The sequence below is a fragment of the Pleurodeles waltl genome, chromosome 8 (genome assembly GCF_031143425.1).
Source record: "Pleurodeles waltl isolate 20211129_DDA chromosome 8, aPleWal1.hap1.20221129, whole genome shotgun sequence".
Classification (NCBI taxonomy): Eukaryota; Metazoa; Chordata; class Amphibia; order Caudata; family Salamandridae; genus Pleurodeles; species Pleurodeles waltl.
In genome coordinates this window covers 334,736,385-334,760,368 of record NC_090447.1, presented here as the reverse complement: position 1 = coordinate 334,760,368, position 23,984 = coordinate 334,736,385, and the positions used below count along the sequence as shown (strand labels likewise).

Below are 23,984 nucleotides of genomic sequence, written 5' to 3'. Positions count from 1 at the left end.
TTCATGATTATCCTTGTGATGAAAGAAGAAGTTAAGGAGTGCTTGCTTTCATGACAAACCCTCGGCAAAACACCTTTCTGTGGCTCAAAGACTGGTCCATATGGAAGAGTTGTTTGGCTCCATCTTTGATGCCCTTGCTATGTCTGAAAAGGACTGTGGTCTCACTGAAGATGATGATTTAGAAGCTGATAACCTCCTTCTTCACTTTAACATTGATACTGGCTGGTACCCTGACTTGCAAGTGACTTGGATACTTCAGCCTGAAGGAGACATCCCTTGCAGTTCTCGCCTTTCTTTCGAGGGAATCCCTTTGTTTACCATTATGAAGCCTTGGCTTTGACATTTTCTTATATTTAGTCAAAGAATGACTTCTTGAAAGAAGTCTTACAATCCTTTTCTTTAGTGGCTGAGCCCGCGTTTCTCCTTTATGAAGCTCTTTTGGACCCTGCCATGGCTCCATAGGAAAAACCCTGTTCAGCATGATTAGTCTGCAGACATATAGCCAGGCACCATAGGTCTGCCCTGAATAAGTCCCATCTGTGCAGCTAACTCCACCTGACTCTTGGGTCAGTATTTCTACATCCTTTGGGAATTGTCAACTCTCACAGTCGTCAGCCTATTGGACAACACAAGAAGACTTTTGCTGATTTGGTCAGCAACAATTTGGATGTTTCCAAACAGATCCTTTAATGTGTTCAGGACACTTCAGTTGCCATGGCTTGATCCATGGGCAGGGTTGTCGTGATGCACCATGTTTGCCCACCCTTATAGACTTGCCAATACTACCCTTATAGACATTCCTTTAATGGTGAGGTGTGGGCACGGAGAGGTCCGACTCCTCCCTGGATGGCTTCAAGATCGTATAGCTACTGCTTGCACTCTATATCTAGGCTTCCAATTGAGGCAGTTTCATCAACAGTGCAGAACATTTTTAGGCTATTCCAGTGTTATTCACTTGTTGCAGACATTTTTCTAAGCTGATACAGACACCTCAACAAATGTACCCCTCCTATCAGGCCAATGGTTGATCTAGGGGACGACAGCAGAAGCACCACCCTCCCATCATGTTGGGTCTCCACCATCTTCTGCTGGCTCTGCAGCGTCAAAACCTCTTTGACTTCCCTCACTTTTCTGGTACGGCGGAAAGATCTTCTCCTTTACACTAACTAATTAATGATCCACCTAATCCTCCAAGTCACACCATGCCCTTTCTTTCCCTCACTCCATACTACTCTTATTTCACCAGGATCTAAACAAGGGGAGCACAGAAGTGGTGCCTATAAAAGGAAGGAGCACTGTATTCCTTTTCCTTCTTGGTCCCCATATAGGATGAACTTCTCATACCGATCCTGGATCTCTGCCTTCAGAACTTGTTCATTTAGGAAGACAAGTTAAAAATGCCATCTTAGAGCAAAGGTTTGCTAGCCATTAATACAGTGCTTTGGTTGGCATCCCTGAATCTTCAGGACATCCGTTTTCATCTGCCTATTCTCCCATCCCACAAGCATTACCGGTGGCTCCTGGGGAATCCAAGGACTCTCATTTCATGATCTGGCATTTCGGGCAGGCAACTGCATTACTCATCCTTGCAAAAGTTCCAGCACTTGTTGCGGTTTAATTAAGATCGTCAAGAGTCTATCTATTTCCATAATTGGTCAACTGGCTAGTGAAAACGGAGTCTCTACTGCTGGTCGAGGAACTGTTAAAAATAAAACAACGTTTCGAGAATTCTAAAGTCCAACTGGGCAATATTCTAAAATGGCAAGCAAGACAGCAACATTATAGATAGTTTATCATTTCGACTGACCAGAGCTCTTGATCAAAATGTAAGTTGATCACTTGGAGCATTATGCTAAAAATACATATGTACACCAATATATGCAAGCTTGTGAAACATTAGCTCTTGAGAATTATGATACTCAAAGGACGGTGACTCGAAAAGAAGGTTTACCAGTGTCAAATCACATTTGCTGTGTCCAAGAAAAACATTAGAAGCATTTGGACTTTGGTGCTCGCAAATAAATCTTGCTGTCATTGCAAGATAAGTTACATCTGGCAGATAACGGTTCAAAGAATTGTTATAATTTTCAAGGTCTTGGAACGAATGGGGGAGATGTTGGCACACTCTGGCAGTCTGTGACCGGAACAGAAAAGGTGAAGGCACGTTTCATTATAACCGATGGGTGGGTACCCCAGTCAGAAGCATGCAGCCCCCCACATCAACAGACACGTGCATGCGAATCCAGCAAGAGGGAGAATTACCTGTCCGCACTTTTCCAGCAGCAGCACATAGGAGTTACCCTCTTAGGCAGAGCAGTGCCTCTATGCAAAGGAAAGTTCAGTACAGTTCAGTCTTAGGATAATTTCCATTTCTGCAGCAAGAATGCATCCAACCACCAACCAGATGCTCTAAGTATCAATGAAGAAAGACCCTAGAGGAACACAGTATCCAAAAAAGGAGGCCTCTTACCTTGGACAGAAGTAGTAGCAATGTGAGGCTGCAGTATGGTGTCCCAAAACAAAGGATAAATAATTTCTAGCTATCATAATGGCATCTGCTCAAGTGCGGGGGTATGCTTCTACCCACCCTGAAAACATTCATACAATGACGAGCATAAGAGTAATTTACACATTTGGGCGTCTGAACAACTTTTATCTAGCTGTGGACCAAGTGTCACAAGGTGAACGGTCAGCAGCAGGGGTGGCTGTTATCCCTTTGCCAACATTGTGTGACAGACCTATATCACATGATTGGCTTGACAGTAACTCTGGGCTGTGGAAGAGAAGAAGAGCGCAAGCCAGTGGATTGCAGTGGCACGAATCATACTGTCCCTGCTAACATAGGCTTTTCCAGGGCATTACCTGGCAAGGTTGAGGAGTAGATATTTTGGTGCAGTGAGAAACCTGTTGTTGTCTATCCACACCCACTAAGGGCCTCTTTTACATTGTTTCTTAATCCAGGACTGTGTTTAATTTTCATAAGCTTGCTCTGCAATTGAGACATATTTGGTATAAGAAATAGATAGGTTATTTTAACATACATAGCAACATCAGCAGATTTAAATAATGCAGCATTCTCAGCAACTGTATTGGATAGACCAGGGGTCGCCAACCTTTTCGGAGCTACTTCTGATCAGAGGAAATCATAAGCTACTGAAGGTTAAACAAGTAACGTATTGTTCCCAAACAGCCCCACGCCCAGCTTCATTGACTTTAAATCTAATGTCCATAGAGCCAGATACTATGGTTTAAACAAAAAACGTTGACTAGGGGTACTATGACAGGGATACCATGTGTGTCAGAGTGTGGTCTTTGGAGATATGTGAACGTGTGCGTGTGAGTGGGATATATATGTATGGGTGACTGACCGTCTGTGTCGTATGGACTTGTGGCACAGGACATACCTTCGCCATATGTGCCCACGTTACATGTATAACGCAAACATGCAATCTTTTTTTTAATGGGAAAGTTTAAAGTGCAGAAAATGTTCTGCAAAAATGTTCATAATAGGGAACATTTTCCTGCACTTTAAATTTCCCCCATTAAAATAAAATGACTGCATTTTTCAGTTATATATATGGTATAGTGTCAACTTCTCACTGGAAGCAAGAGGTGTGCTGTTTGTAAATGAAACACTATGAAATGGGAAAAAAATTAAATGAAGAGGTAAATAATCAGTAAGGTAACTTTTCATTTTGATGTTCTCCCTTCTATTAGTATTCAGAAATACCATTTTGTTCTCAGGCTCCAATATTGAGTTAACAAGAACTTTTATTTAAGGGTTAAATACCCCAGTGCTTCAGTTTTTCACCTATGTGCCCCAGCCTGAGCCTGGGTCATAAATCTGACTGGGCACTGCTCATTATCAGGCCCTTCTATCTGCAGCCTGATGATAATAATGTAAAATACACACAGCCTTCCCTTAACTTCAAATAGAAAAAGTGACCCTGTGCTTATTTCAAAATAAACTCAAGGCTGTGAGCTACTCTGAAGGGGTCAGTGACTTACTTGTAGCTTGCCATCACTGCTTGGAGAAACCTGGCATAACCATTGACCTTGGAGAACCACCATGTTCTCGCTAATGTTCAGAATCCCTCTTGCTTCCAGAGGAGTCCAATGTCATGCATACTTTGAGTCTGTGTATACAGTAACAGTCTTTTCCTTAGCTGGGATGCAGGCCTCAGTCAGAGCAATACGCTCTGTAACTTGAGCTGATTTCACAGTTCATAAATAGCAACTCTCCACAATCTTGTACAGAGTACATACAGCATGACCAGCAAGTAGGACATGACCAATCCACAAAATATATTAACCAATAATAAATAATGGGCTTATCAGTCAAGTTAATATGGTGTTTAGCAACTTGGGTAATGGCCAGGACACAATCATGGAGATCTCCATCCTCACCTCTGGGCGTTAAAGGGTTCAAAGCAGAACAGCGGATAAAGGTAATGTGGGAAGCACACAACAACAGTATTTCATACTGGACAGTGGAGAGATGCTGGGTTTCTGTAGTGAGGAGTGCAACCATAGAATGAGGTACAGTCACTGTTGGACGGGAATACAACACAATACTCTCAAAAGCTTCCACAAGATTTGTAGCCACCACCACAGACTATAAATATGGAGGGAGCCCAGCCTCAACTTATTCCAGAACTGAAAAGTAATATGTTTAAGGCTTTTCCTGATCCGATCCCAGTAGCTGTGTACCAACACCCCAAATGTAAATACATTCCATTCCATTTGTGACAATGCAAAGTAAAACGTCTGGTACAATCGAGAAACTCTAGAATGGGCATGGAAGACAATGCTTGTTTAATTTTTAAAAATGCATGTTTGGCTTCACTAGACCACTGCAAGGGTTCAGGGATATCCCTTCGAACATATTCTTGCAAAGGCTTGGCTATTTCAGTGTAACCCAGAATCCACTCTCTGCAGTACCCAGCCATTCTCAAAAATGTATATACCTGGTAGATATAGATAACAGGGTGGAGCAACTTTCAGAAGACAGGTGGCACTTACCAGCAGATATTTCATGACCAAGGTATTACACCCAGGGAAGAGAGAACTGTTGTTTTTCCTTTGAAGCCTGATAACTTTATTAGCCGATTTGATGTGTAGATCAACAAAGTCCTCCTTGCAGTGATCTACAGTAACAAATGGCAACAATACATTGTCCACCTCTTGAATTACTGTAGATCTATGGGGGAAACCAATGTGTCCAAATCCCCCAAAGGGATTGGGAAAAGATTTTGGGAGACTTGGTAAATCTTTCAGGAAGTTGTGTCCACAATTGTTGAGCCTCTATGAATGTGAATGAGAAGTGATACTGACTCTCTTCGTTTGTAGGGATAGAGAAAAAAGTGGAACATGTTAGAAACAGTGAGCCATTAAGCGTTTGCAGGTATCCAAGAAAGGGTGATGGTGGTGCTGGGGACCATGGGTAAGTTTAGGATAAACACATTATTAGTGGCCCTAAGGTTTTGGACAAACCTATTCATATTGGCCTTCCCTGCCTTGCGTATTGGGAGAATGAGCATGCTACATCTACAAACAATAGGAACTAAAACACTTTGCTTAATTATATCTGCTTTTACAGGGAAGATCTCTTTATCTGCTTCAGGTTTTAATGGGTACTGATGTACTATTGGTAGTTTCTTCTGACGATCGACCTTTGCGTTTATGGATTCCAATGATGTGATGAATCCCACATCATTGGCCCCTGTGTACCCCGATGTGTGCAGTACTTTTGAAAGTAATTCTGTTACATCAGGAGACATGGCAACCTTTTCGGCTCCTTATGGACAGCATAGGCTTCTATTTTATTAGTGCAAGCACTGTGTTCTCTCGTTGTTGAGGGACATGCAAGAGCATCCCTTCCATATCCCTGCGTAACAAGTTTGTTGGGGTAGTTGGGCTGAGCAAAAATAAATCCTTACCACTAACGGGTCCTGTAGAAATTGACACAGGATCAGTAGTATGGCGGAAAATATTCGGGGTGGAAATACCTACTGCAATTATGGGCATGCCTAAGATGGTAAAGAAGGGAATTTAGAGGGTTTGAGAGCCGACCGATTTGTACTCATGTCAATTTAGCTATTAGTATGTTTACTATCAGTGACCCAACTTACGGTTGGGAAATGCTCTGCTTACACATAGCTGTTTTTTTTTTAATCACTGTTTTATTTTTGTGCAAGACTTGGGCTGGACATGTTATATGTTCAGTATTTTATGTCTTTAGTCTGCATGCTAAGGATCGTTGACCTCATAGAGAAGAGTACCATGGGTATTTAACAAAGACTGGCTGAGGAGGCAGATGTGCTGGTGCAGGGCTAGGAAAATGTAACTTGTTATCCAATATGCTTACTTTCACTGATGTATGCATGGTCTCCTTGAGTGTTACACTGCCCATGTGAGCTCCTTACAATGTTGAATCACTGAGCAACATGCTGAGCAGACAGTGGTGCTTATTCAGTTGAACGCAATACAATAATATTTACAGTAAATTACTAAGCGTAAGCAGTACCACCCATATAGCTTCCAACAGAAACGTTGCACTCTTAAAAACATTAAAGAATTGCATCATCCCAATGCCCAACACTTCTCTCCCAAGTGTAAGTGCAATGCCATCAACTACTTCTTTATTTAAAAAAAATACAGATGTGACAGCTCATCAGCAACACTGAACCTGCTTCTCCTCTGACACATTTTCCCTGCTGTATCCCACAGTCGTTATTCATCCCACACGTATTTCTCAAAGACCTTGTCAGCATCCTCAACTCCCTCCATGGCACCAGCCAAGAAGATGATATCTTATCATCATCCTTCTTCAAAGTCCTCTCTGAAGGAGATTGTCACCCTATACACCATAGTCAGTGCCTCCCTCAAGGCGTTGTCTCTGAAGCTCTCAAGACAGAGCAGACCCTCCTACTCCTGATGAAACTCACACCAAATCCCTGATGACCTCTCCCACTACTGGCACATCACTTATCTTACCTTCATCAGCAAGATAACTGAAAATGAAATTTCTGAACAACTTCAAGATCACAATAACACCAACAATCTCCTGCATGACTTTGCAGTGCAGCTTCAGGACATGCTACAGCAAATTCAGCTAACTTACACATCACAGGTGATGTCCTCCTGATCACAGATAAGGATGACCCCTCCAGATATAACTGTACCCTTCAGCTGCCTTTGACACTGTATACCACTATATACCCATCAACACTCTAAAGTCTTGAATGGGATTTATCAGAGATATCCTTCATTTGTTTTCCTCCTACGTATCCATCCAATAATAGTTCATTTACACAGGCACCTCCAGGTCCAAGGATATCCAGATCTCCTGCAGAGTTCTGCAAGGTTCCATCTTATGACCGTCAAGTTTAACCTCTACATGAAGGTCTTTGGGGCTCTGCTTAAAGATTAGAACATCACAAATTTACCAGTATGCCAACAACACACAATTGTATTTGGAAGTATCTTCTGCTGCAGATCCCCAATGTATCAAACACTTTTTGCACCTTATTCAGACCTGGATATCCAGTGCCTACCCGAAGCCAATCCCACCAACACAAAATTCCTCCTGCTAAAAAAGAACAACGAGCACAATCTAGTCTTAACCTAGCTCAGTGACATAAACCTTGATAGATCTGAAACCCATCTTTCAAACAGTACCATATCATGCAGATTCACCAATCTCATCCTCAAGGAACACATCGCTAAGAAAACAATGACAGCTTGGTACCTTTCACTAAAAGAAAGTGATAACACTCCTCCCAGAAAGAGACTTCAGAACTACCTGTCAAGCCCTCAACTCTTGCATCTGGGTGGTGGCAATGTCGAGCTCCAGGATCTCCCAAACTCAATGTTGCCCACCCCCAAGAAGGGCACCCTACATAAAGCAATGTGCCTTATAGACATCCCGAATAAGTATGACTACATTAACCCACCCTGATGAAACTTCCTGGTGGTGTGGAATGCCATTGTACTATACACTATAGTACAATGGTGTGGTATGCCACCCCACTATATATTACTCCTCTGGATGCCACTCCACTCTATGCTAGTCCACTGTACGCTATTTCACTCTATGGTACTACACTGCACACCTCTCCACACTATTCCACTTTATGCACTCCACTCTAGGCTATTCCACTGTATGCCACTCCACTCTATGACACTATACTATTTGCTGTTTCACTGTATGAAACCCCACTGTACACTATTACACTGTACCACACTCCCCTCCATACCACTCCACTCTACACTATTGTATTGCACGCCACTCCACTCTGTGCTGCTAGACTCTACGCTATTCCAATATATGCCACTCCACTTTACAACACTCCACTATGCTATTCCACTATACACCACTCTACTCCATTCCACCACTCTACGTCACTCCACTGTACACCACTACAGTTAACGCTATTCACTCTACATGACTCCACTCTATACTACTCCACTGAATGCTACTCCAGTGTACCCCACTCCACTGTGCAGCACTCCACTCTACCCTATTCCACTGTATGTCACTTCACTGAATGCCGTTCCACTCTACACCACTCCTCTCTACTCCACTTCACTGTATGCCACTCTACTGTACGCCACTCCACTCTAAGCACTAAACTCTATGCTATTCTACTCCACTCTACACTATTGAACTGTACTCAACTATACTCTAACCCACTACAGCCTACCCCAATCCACTCTATCTTACTCTATGCTATTGCACTCTACACCACTTCACAGTTCGCCACTTCAGTGTACCCCACTCCACTATGCATCACTCCACTCTACACTACTCAGCTGTACCCCACTCCACTCTACCCTATTCCACTGTACATCACTCCACTGAATGCTATTCCACTCTACACCATTCCACTCTACACTCCTCCACTGTATGCTACTCCACTCTATGGCACTCCACCTTATGCCACAAAACTCTACGCTATGTCACTCTGTGCCACTCCACTCTATGCCACTCCATTCTACTCCACTCCACTATCCACTATTAGACTGTACACACTACACTCTACCCCACTCCACTCTGCCGCACTCCAATCTACAAAACACAAACTAACGCTATTCCATTGTACGCCAATACATTCTATGCCACTTCAGTCTTTGCCACTCTAGTCTACATCACTCCACTGTGCGCCACTCCACTCTACGCTACTCCAGTTTATGCCACTCCACTCTACCCCAATCCACTCTATGCTATTCCACTGTACCCAACTCTTCTGTACACCACTCCACTCCACCCTATTCCACTTTATGCTACTTCAGCATCCCCTGTTTTCGTTTCCACTCCATGCTGTTCCACTCTAGGCCACTCCATTCTGTGCCACTCCAGACTGCACCACTGTACACCAATACAATCTACACTACTCCACTGTATGCTATTCCATTGTACAGAACTCCAGTGTACGGAACTTCACTCAAAGTTATTACACTGTACTCCACTACACTCTATGCCACTCCACTCCTATTCCACTGTACGCCGTTTCACTGTATGCCACTGCACTCTATCCCACTCTATGCTACTGCATTCTGCACCACTCCACTGTTTCACCTCTCCAGTTTACCCCATTCCACTGTGCAGCATTCCACTCTACACTACTCAACTTTGCACTATTCCACTGTACCCCACTCCTCTGAGTGTTATTCCACTCTTCACCACGCCACTCTACGCTGCTCCACTGTCTGTCACTCCATTCTGTCCCACTCCACTCTACGTACTAAGCTCTAGGCACGGTATGCCACTGCACTCTACCCTATTCTACGGTACGCCATTCCACTGAATGCTATTCCACTCTACACCACTCCACTCTACACCATTTCACTTTATGCCATTAAACTCTATGCTATTTCACTCTATGCCACTTCTCTCTACGCCACTCTATTCTACACTACTCCACCATACACTATTAAACTATGCAACTACCCTCTACCCCACTTCACTCTATGGTACTCCATTCTACAATACACCAATTAACGCTATTCCACTCTACGCCAATGAATTCTATGTCCCCCCAGTCTTTGCCACTCTGGTCTACATCACTCTACTGTGCGACACTCCACTTCACTCTATGCTACTCCACTGAATGCCACTCCACTCTACCCCACTCCACTCTATGCTTATCCTCTGTATACAATTGTACTGTATGCCACTCCACTCTACACTATTCCAGTTTTTGCCACTCCAGTCTTCACCAGTCCACTTTAGACCACTCCACCATATTCTACTCCACTCCATGCTTTTCCACTCTACGCCCCTCCTACACACCTGTGCACCACTACAATCTACGCAACTCCACTGTACGCTATTCCATTGAATGGAACTCCAGTGTACAGTTCTCACTCACAGCTGTTAACCTGTATGCTACTCCACTTCATGCTACTCCACTCTACGTCACTCCAATTTATCCTATTCCACTATGCACCACTTCAGTGTATCCCACTACTGTGTATGCCACTCCACTCTATGCTATTACACTGTACACCACTGCACTTTACCTCACTCTGATCTATGCTACTCCATTGTGCGCCACTTCACTCTGTGCCACTCTTCTCTACACAACTCTGCACCACTTCACTCTTTGCCACTCCACTCCATGGCATTGCACTGTATGCAACTGCATTCTACCTTACTTCACTCTACACCACTCTAGTGCATGCTATTTGACTTTTCTATTACATTTTTTTTTAATCTATGAAAAAAATTATGTAAAACATTTGTTATACTTTGAAACAACAGTTTTTGAGTCCTCACCCAGGTGAGATAAAATGGGCTGATCACGGCAAGACATTGTGAGACAATTAGCATTCTTAAGTAAGGCTCTTTTTAGATAAGCTGAAGCAGCCTTTATAGATGTTTTTCAAAACGTATGCTCTTTTTTAGTATCTGCCAGTTTATTGTGGCAGTGTAATTAGCCTTGAACCAAGAGGGCACACCATATAAAACGAAGCTGTGAGCTCTGATACCCTTTCAAGCTTAAAAGGGAAGAACTCATAGCATCCCAGAAGTTCCAAGTTGATTGCTCTTTAAACGGAGATCAGGGAAAGCATCTTGCCATTAGGAATACAGCACGGATATTAAATTGAAACCTAGACCCATATTTAAACTTTATATTAGACACATACAAGTCTCTCCAAGATGTTGTGACAAGTCAGTGTGTCAACTTTGCCGTGATTAGTTGAGTTCATTACCCTATTTTGCAGTCTAAATATGTAGGACAAATATGGTTCGAAGGAATCACAACATGCATGACAACCAGATGTTACTCATTTTTAGGCGTGTGGATATCACGTGATTTGCCCAGATTCGCAGGACATCGAGCTGAGGCTGGGTTTCAAAACTGGTTCTGCAGGTCCAACGTTAGCATGATCAACCCAGGTATGATGTTTTGAACCTTTGCAGGTTTAATGTGATACCTGGATTATGTATTTATTTAGAAATCTTAAACGATGCACCCTAGGATCTGCTAAGGAACTGTACACTGGACACTTTTTAACCCAAAAGAAAATAGGATTTACGAAATGAAAATAAAGTTAACACTCCCAGATAAAGATTGTGTATGCAAATTTAATATATCAATAGTTTTGGAACCAAAAGAGATTGTCAATTCTTACAAGATAAAAGAAGAATTCATGCCACTTGAAAGGCATCATTTTTTATTATGTATGAATTGGAGGTTAATTTCTGTCAACATCAGTTTAATCCTGGGTTTTCAAATCCTCAGCAAGAGATTAATGAACCTGCATTGTCCTAACCATAAGGGAGGTATCTTCAACTTTCTGTAACCTCTTTGCATGAGAAGAAATCATAGCAATCCTCACAGAGTTTCCTAACCACCAAGAGGTTTCATAAGTCACTAGGGAATGCTTGTGCATGGCCTTAAATATCTCAGATCCATTTATATTAGATGTATCCACCACCATAAACCAAAAAAATAGATCCAGAAAATGAGTGCATCTCTTCACGCCCTTCCATTTTGACTTTCATTTTTTCCCACTATATATAACATATTGAATAGGGTGGACCACACAGGACACAAAAGAGGGGCTATAGTGACCTATCCAGGACACAAAAGAGGGGCTATAGTGATCCATCCACAGCTCATACCTCACGCCTTGTTTGAAAACATTTTATTAATTGTTTTGGTTCCTATACTGCCCTCTTACTTAGGGTGCTTCATGATTTGAGGAGCTTATTTGGAGTGATACACTACAATACCAAATATCACATGCATTAGTGTAGAGGATGATTGGCAGAACTGTACTTCATGTCCCGTTACTGGACTAGCAAGTGTGCTGCAGACACGATTGACATCCATTAGGAGAAATGGGGTTTCCTGCTAGTGATCCATTATCAGAGAGAGGTTCAGGTCAACGGATGTAGGTAATAGAAATGCTGTATTTCAGGTTCGTACACAACAGCCATCATTATTAAAAATATTCAGTGGTACCCTAAGATGTATGAAAAACGTAGCTGCCTGTTCCAAAATTCGAACCTGTGATCCTCGGTTTGCATACATCCCTACAGCGAACACCTTATTTACCAATTCGTTATGGTGGCATGTTAACAGAGTGCTCCAGCGCTCCCAAAATCTAAAATAGAAGTGTAGCAGGTAAGGACTAATTAGAGATGTTTAAGTGCTTTGTGCCATTTATAGTGTACTGTTCAGCTGTACAAAACAGTCATTGTCACCTAGTCCCAGAACAAATCTTATCGGAAAAGCAGTTGCTGGTGATGATAAAAAAAAGGTCTGTACACCATCAGGTACATTTAAAAAAAAAAAAGAAAGACGTGAGATGGTAATTTCTGCATATGGAACCATATTGACAATCGGTTTGATGACCAGTTTGAAAGGTGTATTGAAATGTGACTTCATAGTTTTCACAGATAAGATCCACTGTGTCTTGATTTAGGTGCCTCAGTTTTCTAATAACTTGGAAATATTCTGGCTCAAAAACAAGATAATTTGTCAAACTGTGATAAAGAAGGGTGTAATTCAGCACAAGGGGTTTTGAGAAAATATTGTCTGTTGTGGAACTTGTGTTGCCAGAAGAGATCCAAATATTTGTATGTGTATTTAGATCAAAGAGATAAAAAAAATTGTTGTCATGCTGGGTGTTTGATTGTGCTATAAAATTGGCATCAAGTAAATGTGTGTCCTATGGAAAAGTATGTTTACGAGGTTCTGGATAGAAAAAAGTCTTGAGATAATATTTATTCAGACTTCCACGTTCTCAGCAGTTACAGTTTGTAATAGAAGAGAACAATTGGCACAATTGGTTTTCATTCATACATTTAAAACACACAACATGGCTACACAGAGCAATTCATATATATGACCAGATCAGCCCCCAAGGGATGTCTCCTTATTTTTCTGTTACTCCTCTGTTATCCCTCCTCTGTCCCTTATGTGAGGTTATTTTTCACATGTGATAAATTTCTGTGATAAATTTGGTACAATAAGATGCATTAGAAATTGTAATGGATAGGACAGCATCTTTGGAACAGTGTGTTTCACTCTATTTTCATCACCATTTGGGGATGATCTCGTCATATATATGATTTACTCTGTGTAGCCATGTTGTGTGTTTTAAGTGGTTTTACAAGTCTCTTATGTTATGTTGTAAATTAATTACAGCCCTGAAGACGTTTACAGGAGTAAACAGAGCACGTTGGCTGGCTGTGTTTTTAATTCTAAAACCTTGGAAGAAATAAGAAAAGGAATGTACTTTGTGCTTTGAAGTTCTTCGCATGAAGAAGATGTATCAATAAAAAGTGGAATGGACTGCTTGGACATTTTCAGTTTATATTGTGTCGATGGTGCATCACCGGTTTTTTCCTTCTTGAATCATGTTATGGCACCTTGGAGCAGTAGGTGTCTGTTGTGAATGCACATCCCAATTTTCTATAATTATCCATTGGGACATGAAGGTGGGGCAGATTATAGGCTCACTGCGCCTGTTTGTATTCATTTTGCCTGAGTATCTTGAGGATGGTGAGATTAATTTTCTAATCAAAAGCCAGAACAACTCTCCCCCAGGTGAATACTGAACTCACATAGGTATGACAAATATTGCATTATCGAACACCACAGAAGTTTGAAAAAATATGTACGACTTTAATAATCTTCTACAAAACTTCATTTAAAAATTCATATACATAAACATGTATACACATAAACCCAACATGTGCATAACAAAGGGAGACCTTCCAACACAATAGAATTAGTATTTTTAATGGACAGACTCCTACTTTTTATGTCACTGGACATCCATGAATATTATTTTAATAACACATAGAAATCACCAGTGCACTGTAGATCGTTCTTTCAAATTCATTTGACTTCTTTCAATAGTAAAACCTTATAAAAACACTTTCTTTAAGGACGTATATGTAAATATCTCCTCCCTAGCATATTTTCAAATAATATCTTGTCCAAAATAATCATTCAGCCCACGCACTCCACTCTATCCATTCCTAGTTGTCCTCTATCAACTTCTAGTTGTTCAGGCTTCCTCACTGTGCTTGAAATGTCCGCCACCATGCATTGGACAAATATTTTCCAGCAGTTCTATGTTGCTCGGGGGGGGTCACTGTGATAAATCCATCTGAATGGTGGGCCCTCACAGTTGTATAATGCCCAAGTTCTTTAAAAACCTGATCCACTCTTCATAACATTAAAAAGGTTCTGCACTCCAGTTGTCCACTGGTATCGGGATACTACATCTTCAAACCCCTTTTGTGGAACAGCATACATTACTTTTCCAGTCAACACAGATCATTGTAATGTGATTTAGCAACACAATCTAGTGCCCCTAGTGCTGCCAATGTAGAGATTTCAGCAACAATGGTCGTTCATTACAGCAACTGGCATCAGTGACCAGCTATGATCTTGTTTGAAACATAGATCTTCTGTAGACTGCACCGCACTGCGCAGCCGCAGTCAAGTGTAGAAACAAGGGTGACTAGAAAACCATGCAAAAATTAAAATGTGGCTGTAAAGAGCTCAGCCTTGTGAAGAATCGTTGTTTGAAAAGAGCAAGATTCACTGGAGCCCTAAGCTAATAAGATGGTCAAAGCAATAACTGCAGAGCTCTCTATGCGATAGTTTGGTGAGTTCTGAAATGAAGAAATTCTATATACCTTGCCGTGGTGAGATGCGAACTGAGGTAATTGCTGTTTATCAAATATGTTATTGTCTTCAAATGTCATGTGAATCTAACAGTATGCTGTAGCCTAGACCCTCTGACCTAATGTTTTCCAGAAGCACGTGTATACTCCCAAATAGCTATTCCTAGTTAAGGGTGGCAGCACGCATTAATGCATGATCAACTGCCGAAGAAGCAGAAGTGGCTCTAATCAGGGCCATGAAAGTGTGTCCCATCAGGTCTTCGTCGTTGTTGCTTCAGTAGTTTCTCTCACTGTTCTGTGTGGACCTATCCCTTCTTAAAGGTAGAAATGGTTATTCCTGTAGTGACAGGCTCACTGTTGAATACCTGCACATTATCAAATATTGTTAAGAGTTAGAATAAACTGATCTCAAAGTGTTCATCAATATATATGGAGATACAAGGACGAGCATGAAATCGGACCTTTCATGGCTTGCTTGCTGTTGTGTGTTAAAAAAATGATTAACTCTAAAAACTAACCATGTTGCGAAGTAAAATTATATATTTTTCTGAGTACATAGGTCGCATATAAATACGTTTTTTTAATTCTTGTTTTCAGGGAAAGTCAAATGCATTCCATGGTGCATTCCCTCCTGTGTGGAACCCATTGGCAATTTTGGATTGTAACCACTTATGGAGGACCATTGATGAAAAGGGAAAAGAGGTACAGTGTTAAAATTAAATGCATGCTTTGGATAATAAATCACAGTTTTCAGTAATTAATTTGGTGGTTATGTTGAGTGTAAAATTAGGCAAGGTATTGAGAGGCTCAGTTGGTCGTTTTACAAATAAAAGCTGACCCAATAGTCAAGTGAATCCTGTATGAAAGGGATTCCGCATTTACAATTGGTAGATTAATTTGCATTTTATATTTAGATGTTGGTACTGAAACGTTATATAGACCATTATACGTAGCAGTCACAAGTTCATTTTTTCAATAGTGATACCCCATGTTAATAAAGTAGCTGCGTGTTAATACGCTAGTGTGCACATCAAATAACATACTTTCACTACTCATCCGAAGTGTTTGGGTTATTAAACTAGGTAGGGGTGTAGCTGAGGAAAAGTCATAAATGTGGCGGTGAAGAATCCTGAGACTAGGGGTGGGCGGTGAACTCCCCTCCGCTTGTGGAGTTTGCAGTGTTTTTCCTGCTCCACTTAGAGCGCAAAGTTCTGAAAAACTCTGTGTAGCGGAGTTTTTTCCTCGCTCACACTCGCCAAAGTTAAGTTAGCGAGCATGAGCGAGGAAAATCTTACTCCAAATCACCTCCCGGTGAGATTTCTCAACGCGGGCAGTCGCCAATGGTCACTACCGCTCACATTGAGATCTTTCTGTTCAACACTGAGGAAGCTGCCGCTTGAGTAGTAAATCTACTCGAGCAGCAGAACAGAAGCAGGGCCCTCTTACATTGCACGTGGTGCCATTCGTGCTGATTTTACAGTGTGGGACAAACACCCGGTGCTAAAAATCAGCGCAAACAGTGCGACCTAACACACTCCACTGCTTTGCGGAACTCCGCTTAGCGTTGCAGACTTTTTCGGTCAGTTCGAACGTGAAACTCCGCGAACTCCGCTTAGACCTATCTGAGACCCTGTAATTTTAACGTGAATCTACAGAATGAAGCATTGCATTCATTGCTTAATTACTTCAAGGTACATATGTGATGATTACAGATGAATGCGGGTAATGGACCAATTACAGTCAAGTTTTATATTGCTAAAAAAAGAATATTTAACTTTTTCAGGGACAATAGGAGGTCATGGTTCAGTATTAACCATTTCTACTGTTATTCCCTAAAATGTCAAGTCCTTTGAAAATTTAAGGATTTGTTGCACTAAATTGTTGATTCGCCATAAAGTATTTGTTTTCTCTCTACCTTGGTGATCCGTGGGTTTAACAAAGCTCAGACAACATACATCATTTATTGTTATATGATGTAAACCAGGGACAGAAGTAATCAGTTTAAGAATATTTCCCCTTTTAAGTATATCATGGTTCTCCCTCGATTGGTGCATTGGAGTAAACAGGTGTGCAGTCTCCTCACATGCTTCTTCTTGATTTTGTTGTGGTGTGACCCTCCCTCAGACTTCTTGCTAAAGTATCATTTGATTTGGAAGCAGGGTGTAGTTGCTTTGTTCAATTTGAATTAGGGGATTTATCCATACTGAATCTGGGGTTCCAACAATGCTTGGCATTATTGGACCAGAGGCAAACTCTGGCAACAGTCTGCCTAGCATAGGTCCCATGATATTGTTCATGGCCACGAGGGGTGTACAACCCCCTCCCCCCACCTCAAATTTCATGCTGATGACCCATCCACATTGTATTTCTTCTGGGCTCTATCAGCCCTGCAGACTCAGGTAATGTTGGTTCGTGTATCTGGACCCAGCTCTGTTTGATCTCTGATTCTTTGTTGCCCAGAAACTCAGGACCAGTCACTGTGCTATAGGGTAAATTTGTGGTTATAGCCTGATCTGATTGTGCGAATGGTATTTCTAAAGCTGGTGGTAAAATTGTATCCTTCTTATCACCAGGTGTATCCTGCTCAACGTCCCTTGTTCGTGTGACCTCATGCAAAATAAGGGACTTGTATCCTGTTGGCAGTCTATTTATATGCGTGTGGATTGAGCACTACTTGTCGCAAAGTAAACATGAGTTGATGTTGATAAAAGGGGAATGCAAGCTATATTGCGTAAAGTAAGGCTTGTCCAGACTTACTGTTTTGACTTTGACCTTGACTGCTGCTGTATCCACCTGATTCTTTAAACTGCTTTCCTTAAAGTCTATCATTACGTTCATCAAAGCGGGTGACTCTTCAGTTTTCTTTTCTGTTGCTGGGAGTTGATCTTTTCATGTCTCAAAGGTAATACCTTTCCTTTTTGGTTGGTTTCTAGGCACATTGTTTTTGGCCTAAGTAAGAATCTAGGTTTCTTTTGTGTCTGCTCTTTTTGTTTAACAGTTGTTGTTATATCGCCCTTCTTTTTCAATATTGGGCCAAGGACTCAGTTAAAGACTTTGTCCTCAATATCACAGTTAGGATCATTTTGCTCTGATGGTGAGCCAATTGCAGCACTCACGGTTCTTCTGATAACTTTGGGCCCGATTAAAATCTTGGCAGACGAGTTACTCTGTCGGTGGCAGATACCACATCTGTCCAAATATAAATCCCATTCTATCCTAGGATTTATAATTCGGTGGACGGGATATCTGTCACTGTTGTGGTGGAGTAACTCATCCACCAAGAGCTCAATCAGGCCCTTTATCTTGCTATAAATTAGTTTGAATTTATTATTTTTGGGACCTCATAACATTTATTTAAAATAAGAGAGCAAGAACAAGGATCCTTTTATAGCATGGTCTGATTAATTTTATCTTTCATCCTCCTTCCACAGCAGCCATTCCACAGTCAGTATTAGTTACGAATGTTGAGGCTTCTTCAAGCCCCTTTGTTTGATCATCTGGTTTTTCTGACTGTGATGTTAAGGCTCCAGACGTTATTTCTAGGGTTCTGCACATTACTTTTATAATTTCCAAGATGTGTTGTGCTCGTGGTGTTTCGAGTTTTTTGAGTGATCTGTTATCACCGACAGCCCCCCATCAAACATGAGCCACTTTACTACATCTTCTACATTCACTCTATTTCTCAACAATATAGTTTTTCTTCACTACACATCTGCAACATTGGTGCAATAATGCATTCAGTCCTCATCCCATTAATATCTAAAAAACTGATTAAAAGCTGTACTCCTGGAAAAACTGTCCACTCAACTGCACAAGGTCTGCTGACAGTGCTTGTGTTCAAGAGCAACATCATAGTATTCAGATCATACACAGAATTCAGAACTGAGATGTGCTTCCAACTCAAGTAAGTTCTGAACCAACCCTCTTAGCACACATTAAGTGGTTGAAGACACATCGGTGTTAACCTGCCTTTCATAACATGTCAATAAGTTTAAGTATGTGGTTTGGAGATTAAGGATTTTGAATTATAGTTTAGAAATGGAAAAGCTGTTTCTCAGTGTTCTGAAGACGTGTCAAAAATAGTGTAATTAATCAAGATAGCAGTGCCAATACTATATCTCAGAATAGAGTTTACTTGCAAATATTACCTGCCCATTCAACTATGGACAGCAGAAAAAGACGGCCAGACACGTACAGGCTGTAGTCAGTGCACGTTCCCAAAGTGCCTATTGAGGTTGAGTATCACCAGTATCACCAGGTGATAAAAAGTAGGCCAGCTGAGATAAGTGATGGTCCAGGTACTATATATGCATATTGGGGAGCCGAATGCCACCAGCTTTAGTATCCGCATTTAGCCTCGCAGATTTAAGTTGGGTTTTTCTGCCTGCTTATATCAACTGCTTGGTGCTTTTATTTATATTGCGAAATATTAGTGTAGGCATCGGAAGGGGTAGCAAGCCAAAAACATAATTGAATTTTGGCGCTATAATCATTTTGATCATCTGCATTCTACTACAGTCTAGATCTATCTTATATACCAAGGGTTGGAGACTGTCAAGAACTGTGTCCCCAAGGCCTCATGTTAAGTGGGACTCCTAGATATTGTAATCCCGGACATTTCCACATTAAGACATAAGAACCAAGTGTAGGGTCATGGTTGTAGTTTGTCAAGAGGAGTGATTCATTTTTTGTCCAAATTATTTTGTATCTGAAAAAAACAGAAAATGTATCAATCAAGGAAATAAGATGGGGGATAGATGATCCTGGGTCACTCAAGGTTAACAATATATCATTAGCATATAGAAGAATTTGTCAATGGCCTGCTGGGGTATAAATTACTCATAAAAATAGGGCAGTGATGAACAATGACTGTAAGGAAGATTGGGGGCACCCTCATCTTGTCCCTCTGTGTATCTGAAATATTTGTGTGTCATGGCTGGCACAGTCAAAGTGCGCCACAGGCATGGTGTAGAGCCACTAGACCTTCCGAAAAAAGGAGGGGCCTTCCCTTTCTCTCCCCCTCATGTGGAATAAATAACCCCATTCAAGGAAGTCAAAGGCTTTTTCCCTACCCAGTGAGAGCAGGGGTTTTTCATTCGGGTCATTTCGGACATGCCAAATGATGTTTGCTAACAGGCACAAATGTTTGCGAGAAGAGCGACCAGGTACAAACCCAACCTTATCTCATAACATTTATCATGAAACTTGTCTTCTCCCTGGACCATTTTTGTTGGACAAGGAGGTAATGCCTCCAAGATCCCATCTTCAGTTATCTCCCCCACAATAAGTCTCCAACCTGCTCCGGACATTGTGGACAGGTGAAGGTTTGCGACAAAGGCTGGCTATTCAAAAGGTCAATTGCTGCATCTAATCTGTAGATGAAGCCTTGTAGTCCCCAAAATTATTGGCAATCTCCACAGGATGGGTCATCACTCTCTGAGAGAGATCCCATACCCCCAGGATAGCAGCTGAGTGTCTAGCCACCTTTTCCCCTGTTCATAATGGCGACATTTGAGGTGAAGAAGGGCAGGTTCAGATAGTTTTGTGAAGTGCATGTGCAAGTCATATTTCACTCTATCCAAAAGGTGTAGCAGTTCTGATGTTGGATGATGTGTACAACTCTTGGGGCAAATTTATGAAAAGTGTCACATCATGTAGTGATGCACCACTTTTCTTGCGCTCCCCTAATGCCACCATGCATTCACCGTATTTATAATTTGGCGCACCGTGGCGCACTTTAGGGAACTAGCGTCAAAAATTTTGACACTAGTTTGGAGCTTTGGAGGATTAGCACCAAAAATGTTTACTCTAATCCTGTAAAGTGAAAATAGGCCTATTGAGAACAATGGGTGCCTCATTTTAACACCTGCCTTAGGATGCTAGAAATGTCGCAGTGGAATCTCATAGATTCCACTGTGCCATTTTTCTGGGCCTCCTAACACCGTAACACCCCCTTCCATACATTGTGCCTAGCGCAGGCATAATGTGGCGCAAGGGTTTACAAAGTGACGTAAAATGTTGTAAGTAAGGCACTGCATTTTTGCCAACCTAATGCCACATTAGCATTAAAAAATATGCTAATGTGGCGCAAGGTGGCGCTAGGGCCTTCTTAAATCTGGCCTTTAGAGTGAGTACAAATCTCAGGGCCAGATTTATACTTTTTCATGCAAAACTGCACTAAAGCAGTTTTGCATGAAAACGTTTACCGCCACCTATCGCCATTCCAAGGCGCCAGCTGGATGTCATATTTATGGATGACGGTAGCTGGCGGTAAGACCTGGCTAGCATCATGAAAAAGGATGCTAGCCAGGTGGGGGAAGTGTAGGGGGAACTGGAGGTCATGCGTCAAAGGATGACACTATTCTGGTCAGAGGCATAAAAATGCCTCTAAGCAGACTAGCGTCATTTATTGACGTACAACCCCCATGGCCATGCACAGGGGACATATGTCCCTTGGGCATTACCATTCGGCCCAGTGCCATGTGGGGGGGGCAAAGTTAGGCCCCCCATGACACTTTTCAGAAAAACTGAAAATACTTTCCTGTACTTACCTTACTTACCTGGGGTCCCCCATCATTTGGTGTCCCTCTGGTGTGGGTGGGGGTGTCCCTGGGGCTAGGGAAGGGCACCTCTGGGTCCATTTCATGTTCTCTGACCATGGAAATAGGCCCACAGGTCCCCTAACGCCTGCCCTGACCAGACTTTAAATAATGGCTCCAAGCAAGATTATCGCCATTATTTAAGGCCCCCTTCCACCTCTGCATGATTGTAGCACAGGGGTATAAACATGGTGCTAAGGCCATATCGTCATTTTTTGCACGGGAAAGCCTACCTTGCATCTCATTGAGTATTAATATGGAGTTAGGTTTGCATCGAAATTGCGTGCTAGACCTGAAAAGACACCCTATTTTGCTTGGTAGCGTAGAGAGAACCCAGGATCACGACCTGGTCCAATGTTTTGAAGTTCACAAAGACATAGGGACCTAACAGATCCGTCCTTGTTTTTTAGAATAGTGTGTGGGACAGATTTTTGAAATAGGATAGCAGCTTCATGCTTCTTTGGAGAGAAGGAAGCACCTGAAGGAACTGGGATCCCAGTTGGAGTAGGAAGACTACTGCTGAGACCTTTACTCACCCACTCTCTTCCTAATTTGTTGGATGAAGGGTAGATGAGTGCATTCCTGTAACAGGACTATGTCAGGGGCTTTTGATGTTTAATGTAATGGGTGAGACCATTGACATTGAGAAAGATGATACAAAGGTGTTTGGAGCGAGCGGTAAAGGCCATGGGTCCAGTTTAGGGGAAGTGGAAAAGAGCATGTGAGTTGAGGAGGCATAGTAGACAGTAATCGTGTGGGTGAAACAAGGGGGTTATGTGAAGTATTGGATAGAGGAAGAACAATCACAATAGATTATGAAAGAATACAGCATTGTAACAGAACAATAAACAGTATCTCAATAAAATAGCAAAAAGCGCTCCTATGAAGCAAGTATTATAAAATTGTAGAACTAAAACCTACTTCATACTAGCAAGTAGTCCTCCAAGCTCTCCACCAGCGCAGCGCCCCCAGATGCACAAATGCTTAGCCAAGTATCTAGTCCCAGCATAGTTCTAAGAGGCTACATAAAGCAACACCTCATTATGTAGGCGGAATGCAAAGCCTGAGGCAGCAGTAGTATGCACTCATAAGAAGGGAGCACCATATAATAATTTTAGTATAACAAAAGTCACTCACAGTCATTTAATGCATGGAAAAGAGACAAGAAGAGGATGTATGATATAGGAAGTATCAAGGGCTTTCCGAAAGGGGGTGGTAAGGCTAGCATGGTCAAGATTTGATGGGAGAGTGAGACTTACTGCGACCTCTGGTTGCAATGTCTTTCCCAGTTTGGGGTGCTCTCTCCTCCCATCGTTTAAGCACAGGGCTCACAATTTGGTGTTCCAAGGAGCTGGTAGCCAAGGCTGGTTTGTGATGTGGAAGCGGTGCCAACCATGGTGTGAGGTTTCATAGCTGAGGGTGAGGTGTCCATGTCAGTTGCAATTAGGGAGAAGAAATATTGTTCAAGATCCTCAGGTTCCTCCAATTCCCTATGTTTGTCATCAGCAGTAAATAACATAGTGGCTGATTTACCACAGCGTCACCACATAGGCGATCAGGTGGATGGGAGGCCCAAAAAAAACATCCAGGAGAGCGAGGAGAGTCGGGCCAGCAGAGGCTGTGGTCAATAGTCTGTGGTAGGGTGCTGATAGAAGTAGTATTCAAGAGTGATGCTCCAGCTAATAAAGGCACAATGAGCAGGCTGCAGACGTGTTTCTCCTCTGCCTTTTAGACAAGACCAATTGCCTACTGGGATTTAGGAGGAGTGGTGGAATATACCTCATTCAGCTAGGCCGGTGCTGGAGTGAAGATGGCATGGTTCTCATCGTCTGGAAGAATCTCAAGGCCGGCTTTAAGTTGGTAGAGGGCCGTGGTCGACAGCCCAGTATGTACCAACACAGTTACAACGCAGCTGTGCAGTGTGATGTGGCCTAAGGCTCTCAATTGGCTGTAATAGGCCGCGACTGTGGAGAAACCCAAAGGTCTACAAGTGCGTAGGAGGAACAGAGGAAGAGACCAGGCAGAATGTAAGCCCTATGTAGCAGGGCTGGTAATTGTTCATAGATGGCACTGTAGCCGTCATATTGGGGAATTCTCTAGGCTGGTATCTACAGGCAAGGGGCTGCATCTGACCTGCTACAGTGTTACTCTGCTGCAGCAATGGAGAGCCCTGGGTCGATGTTGCAGGCCTTGGGCTCACCAATGGTCGTCAGAGGCCACAGCTGGAG

The 23,984-nt window shown here is 42.2% G+C and overlaps 1 protein-coding gene across 1 annotated transcript in view; it reads left to right on the top strand.

The window, feature by feature from the left end:
* Window positions 1-23,984, top strand: part of LOC138249944 (amine oxidase [flavin-containing] A-like) — a 468,327-nt gene that overhangs the window by 285,455 nt on the left and 158,888 nt on the right. The window contains exon 4 of the mRNA XM_069204200.1: window positions 15,755-15,859. Within this exon, the coding sequence (XP_069060301.1) occupies window positions 15,755-15,859 (105 nt within the window). The remainder of the gene's footprint in view (window positions 1-15,754; window positions 15,860-23,984) is intronic.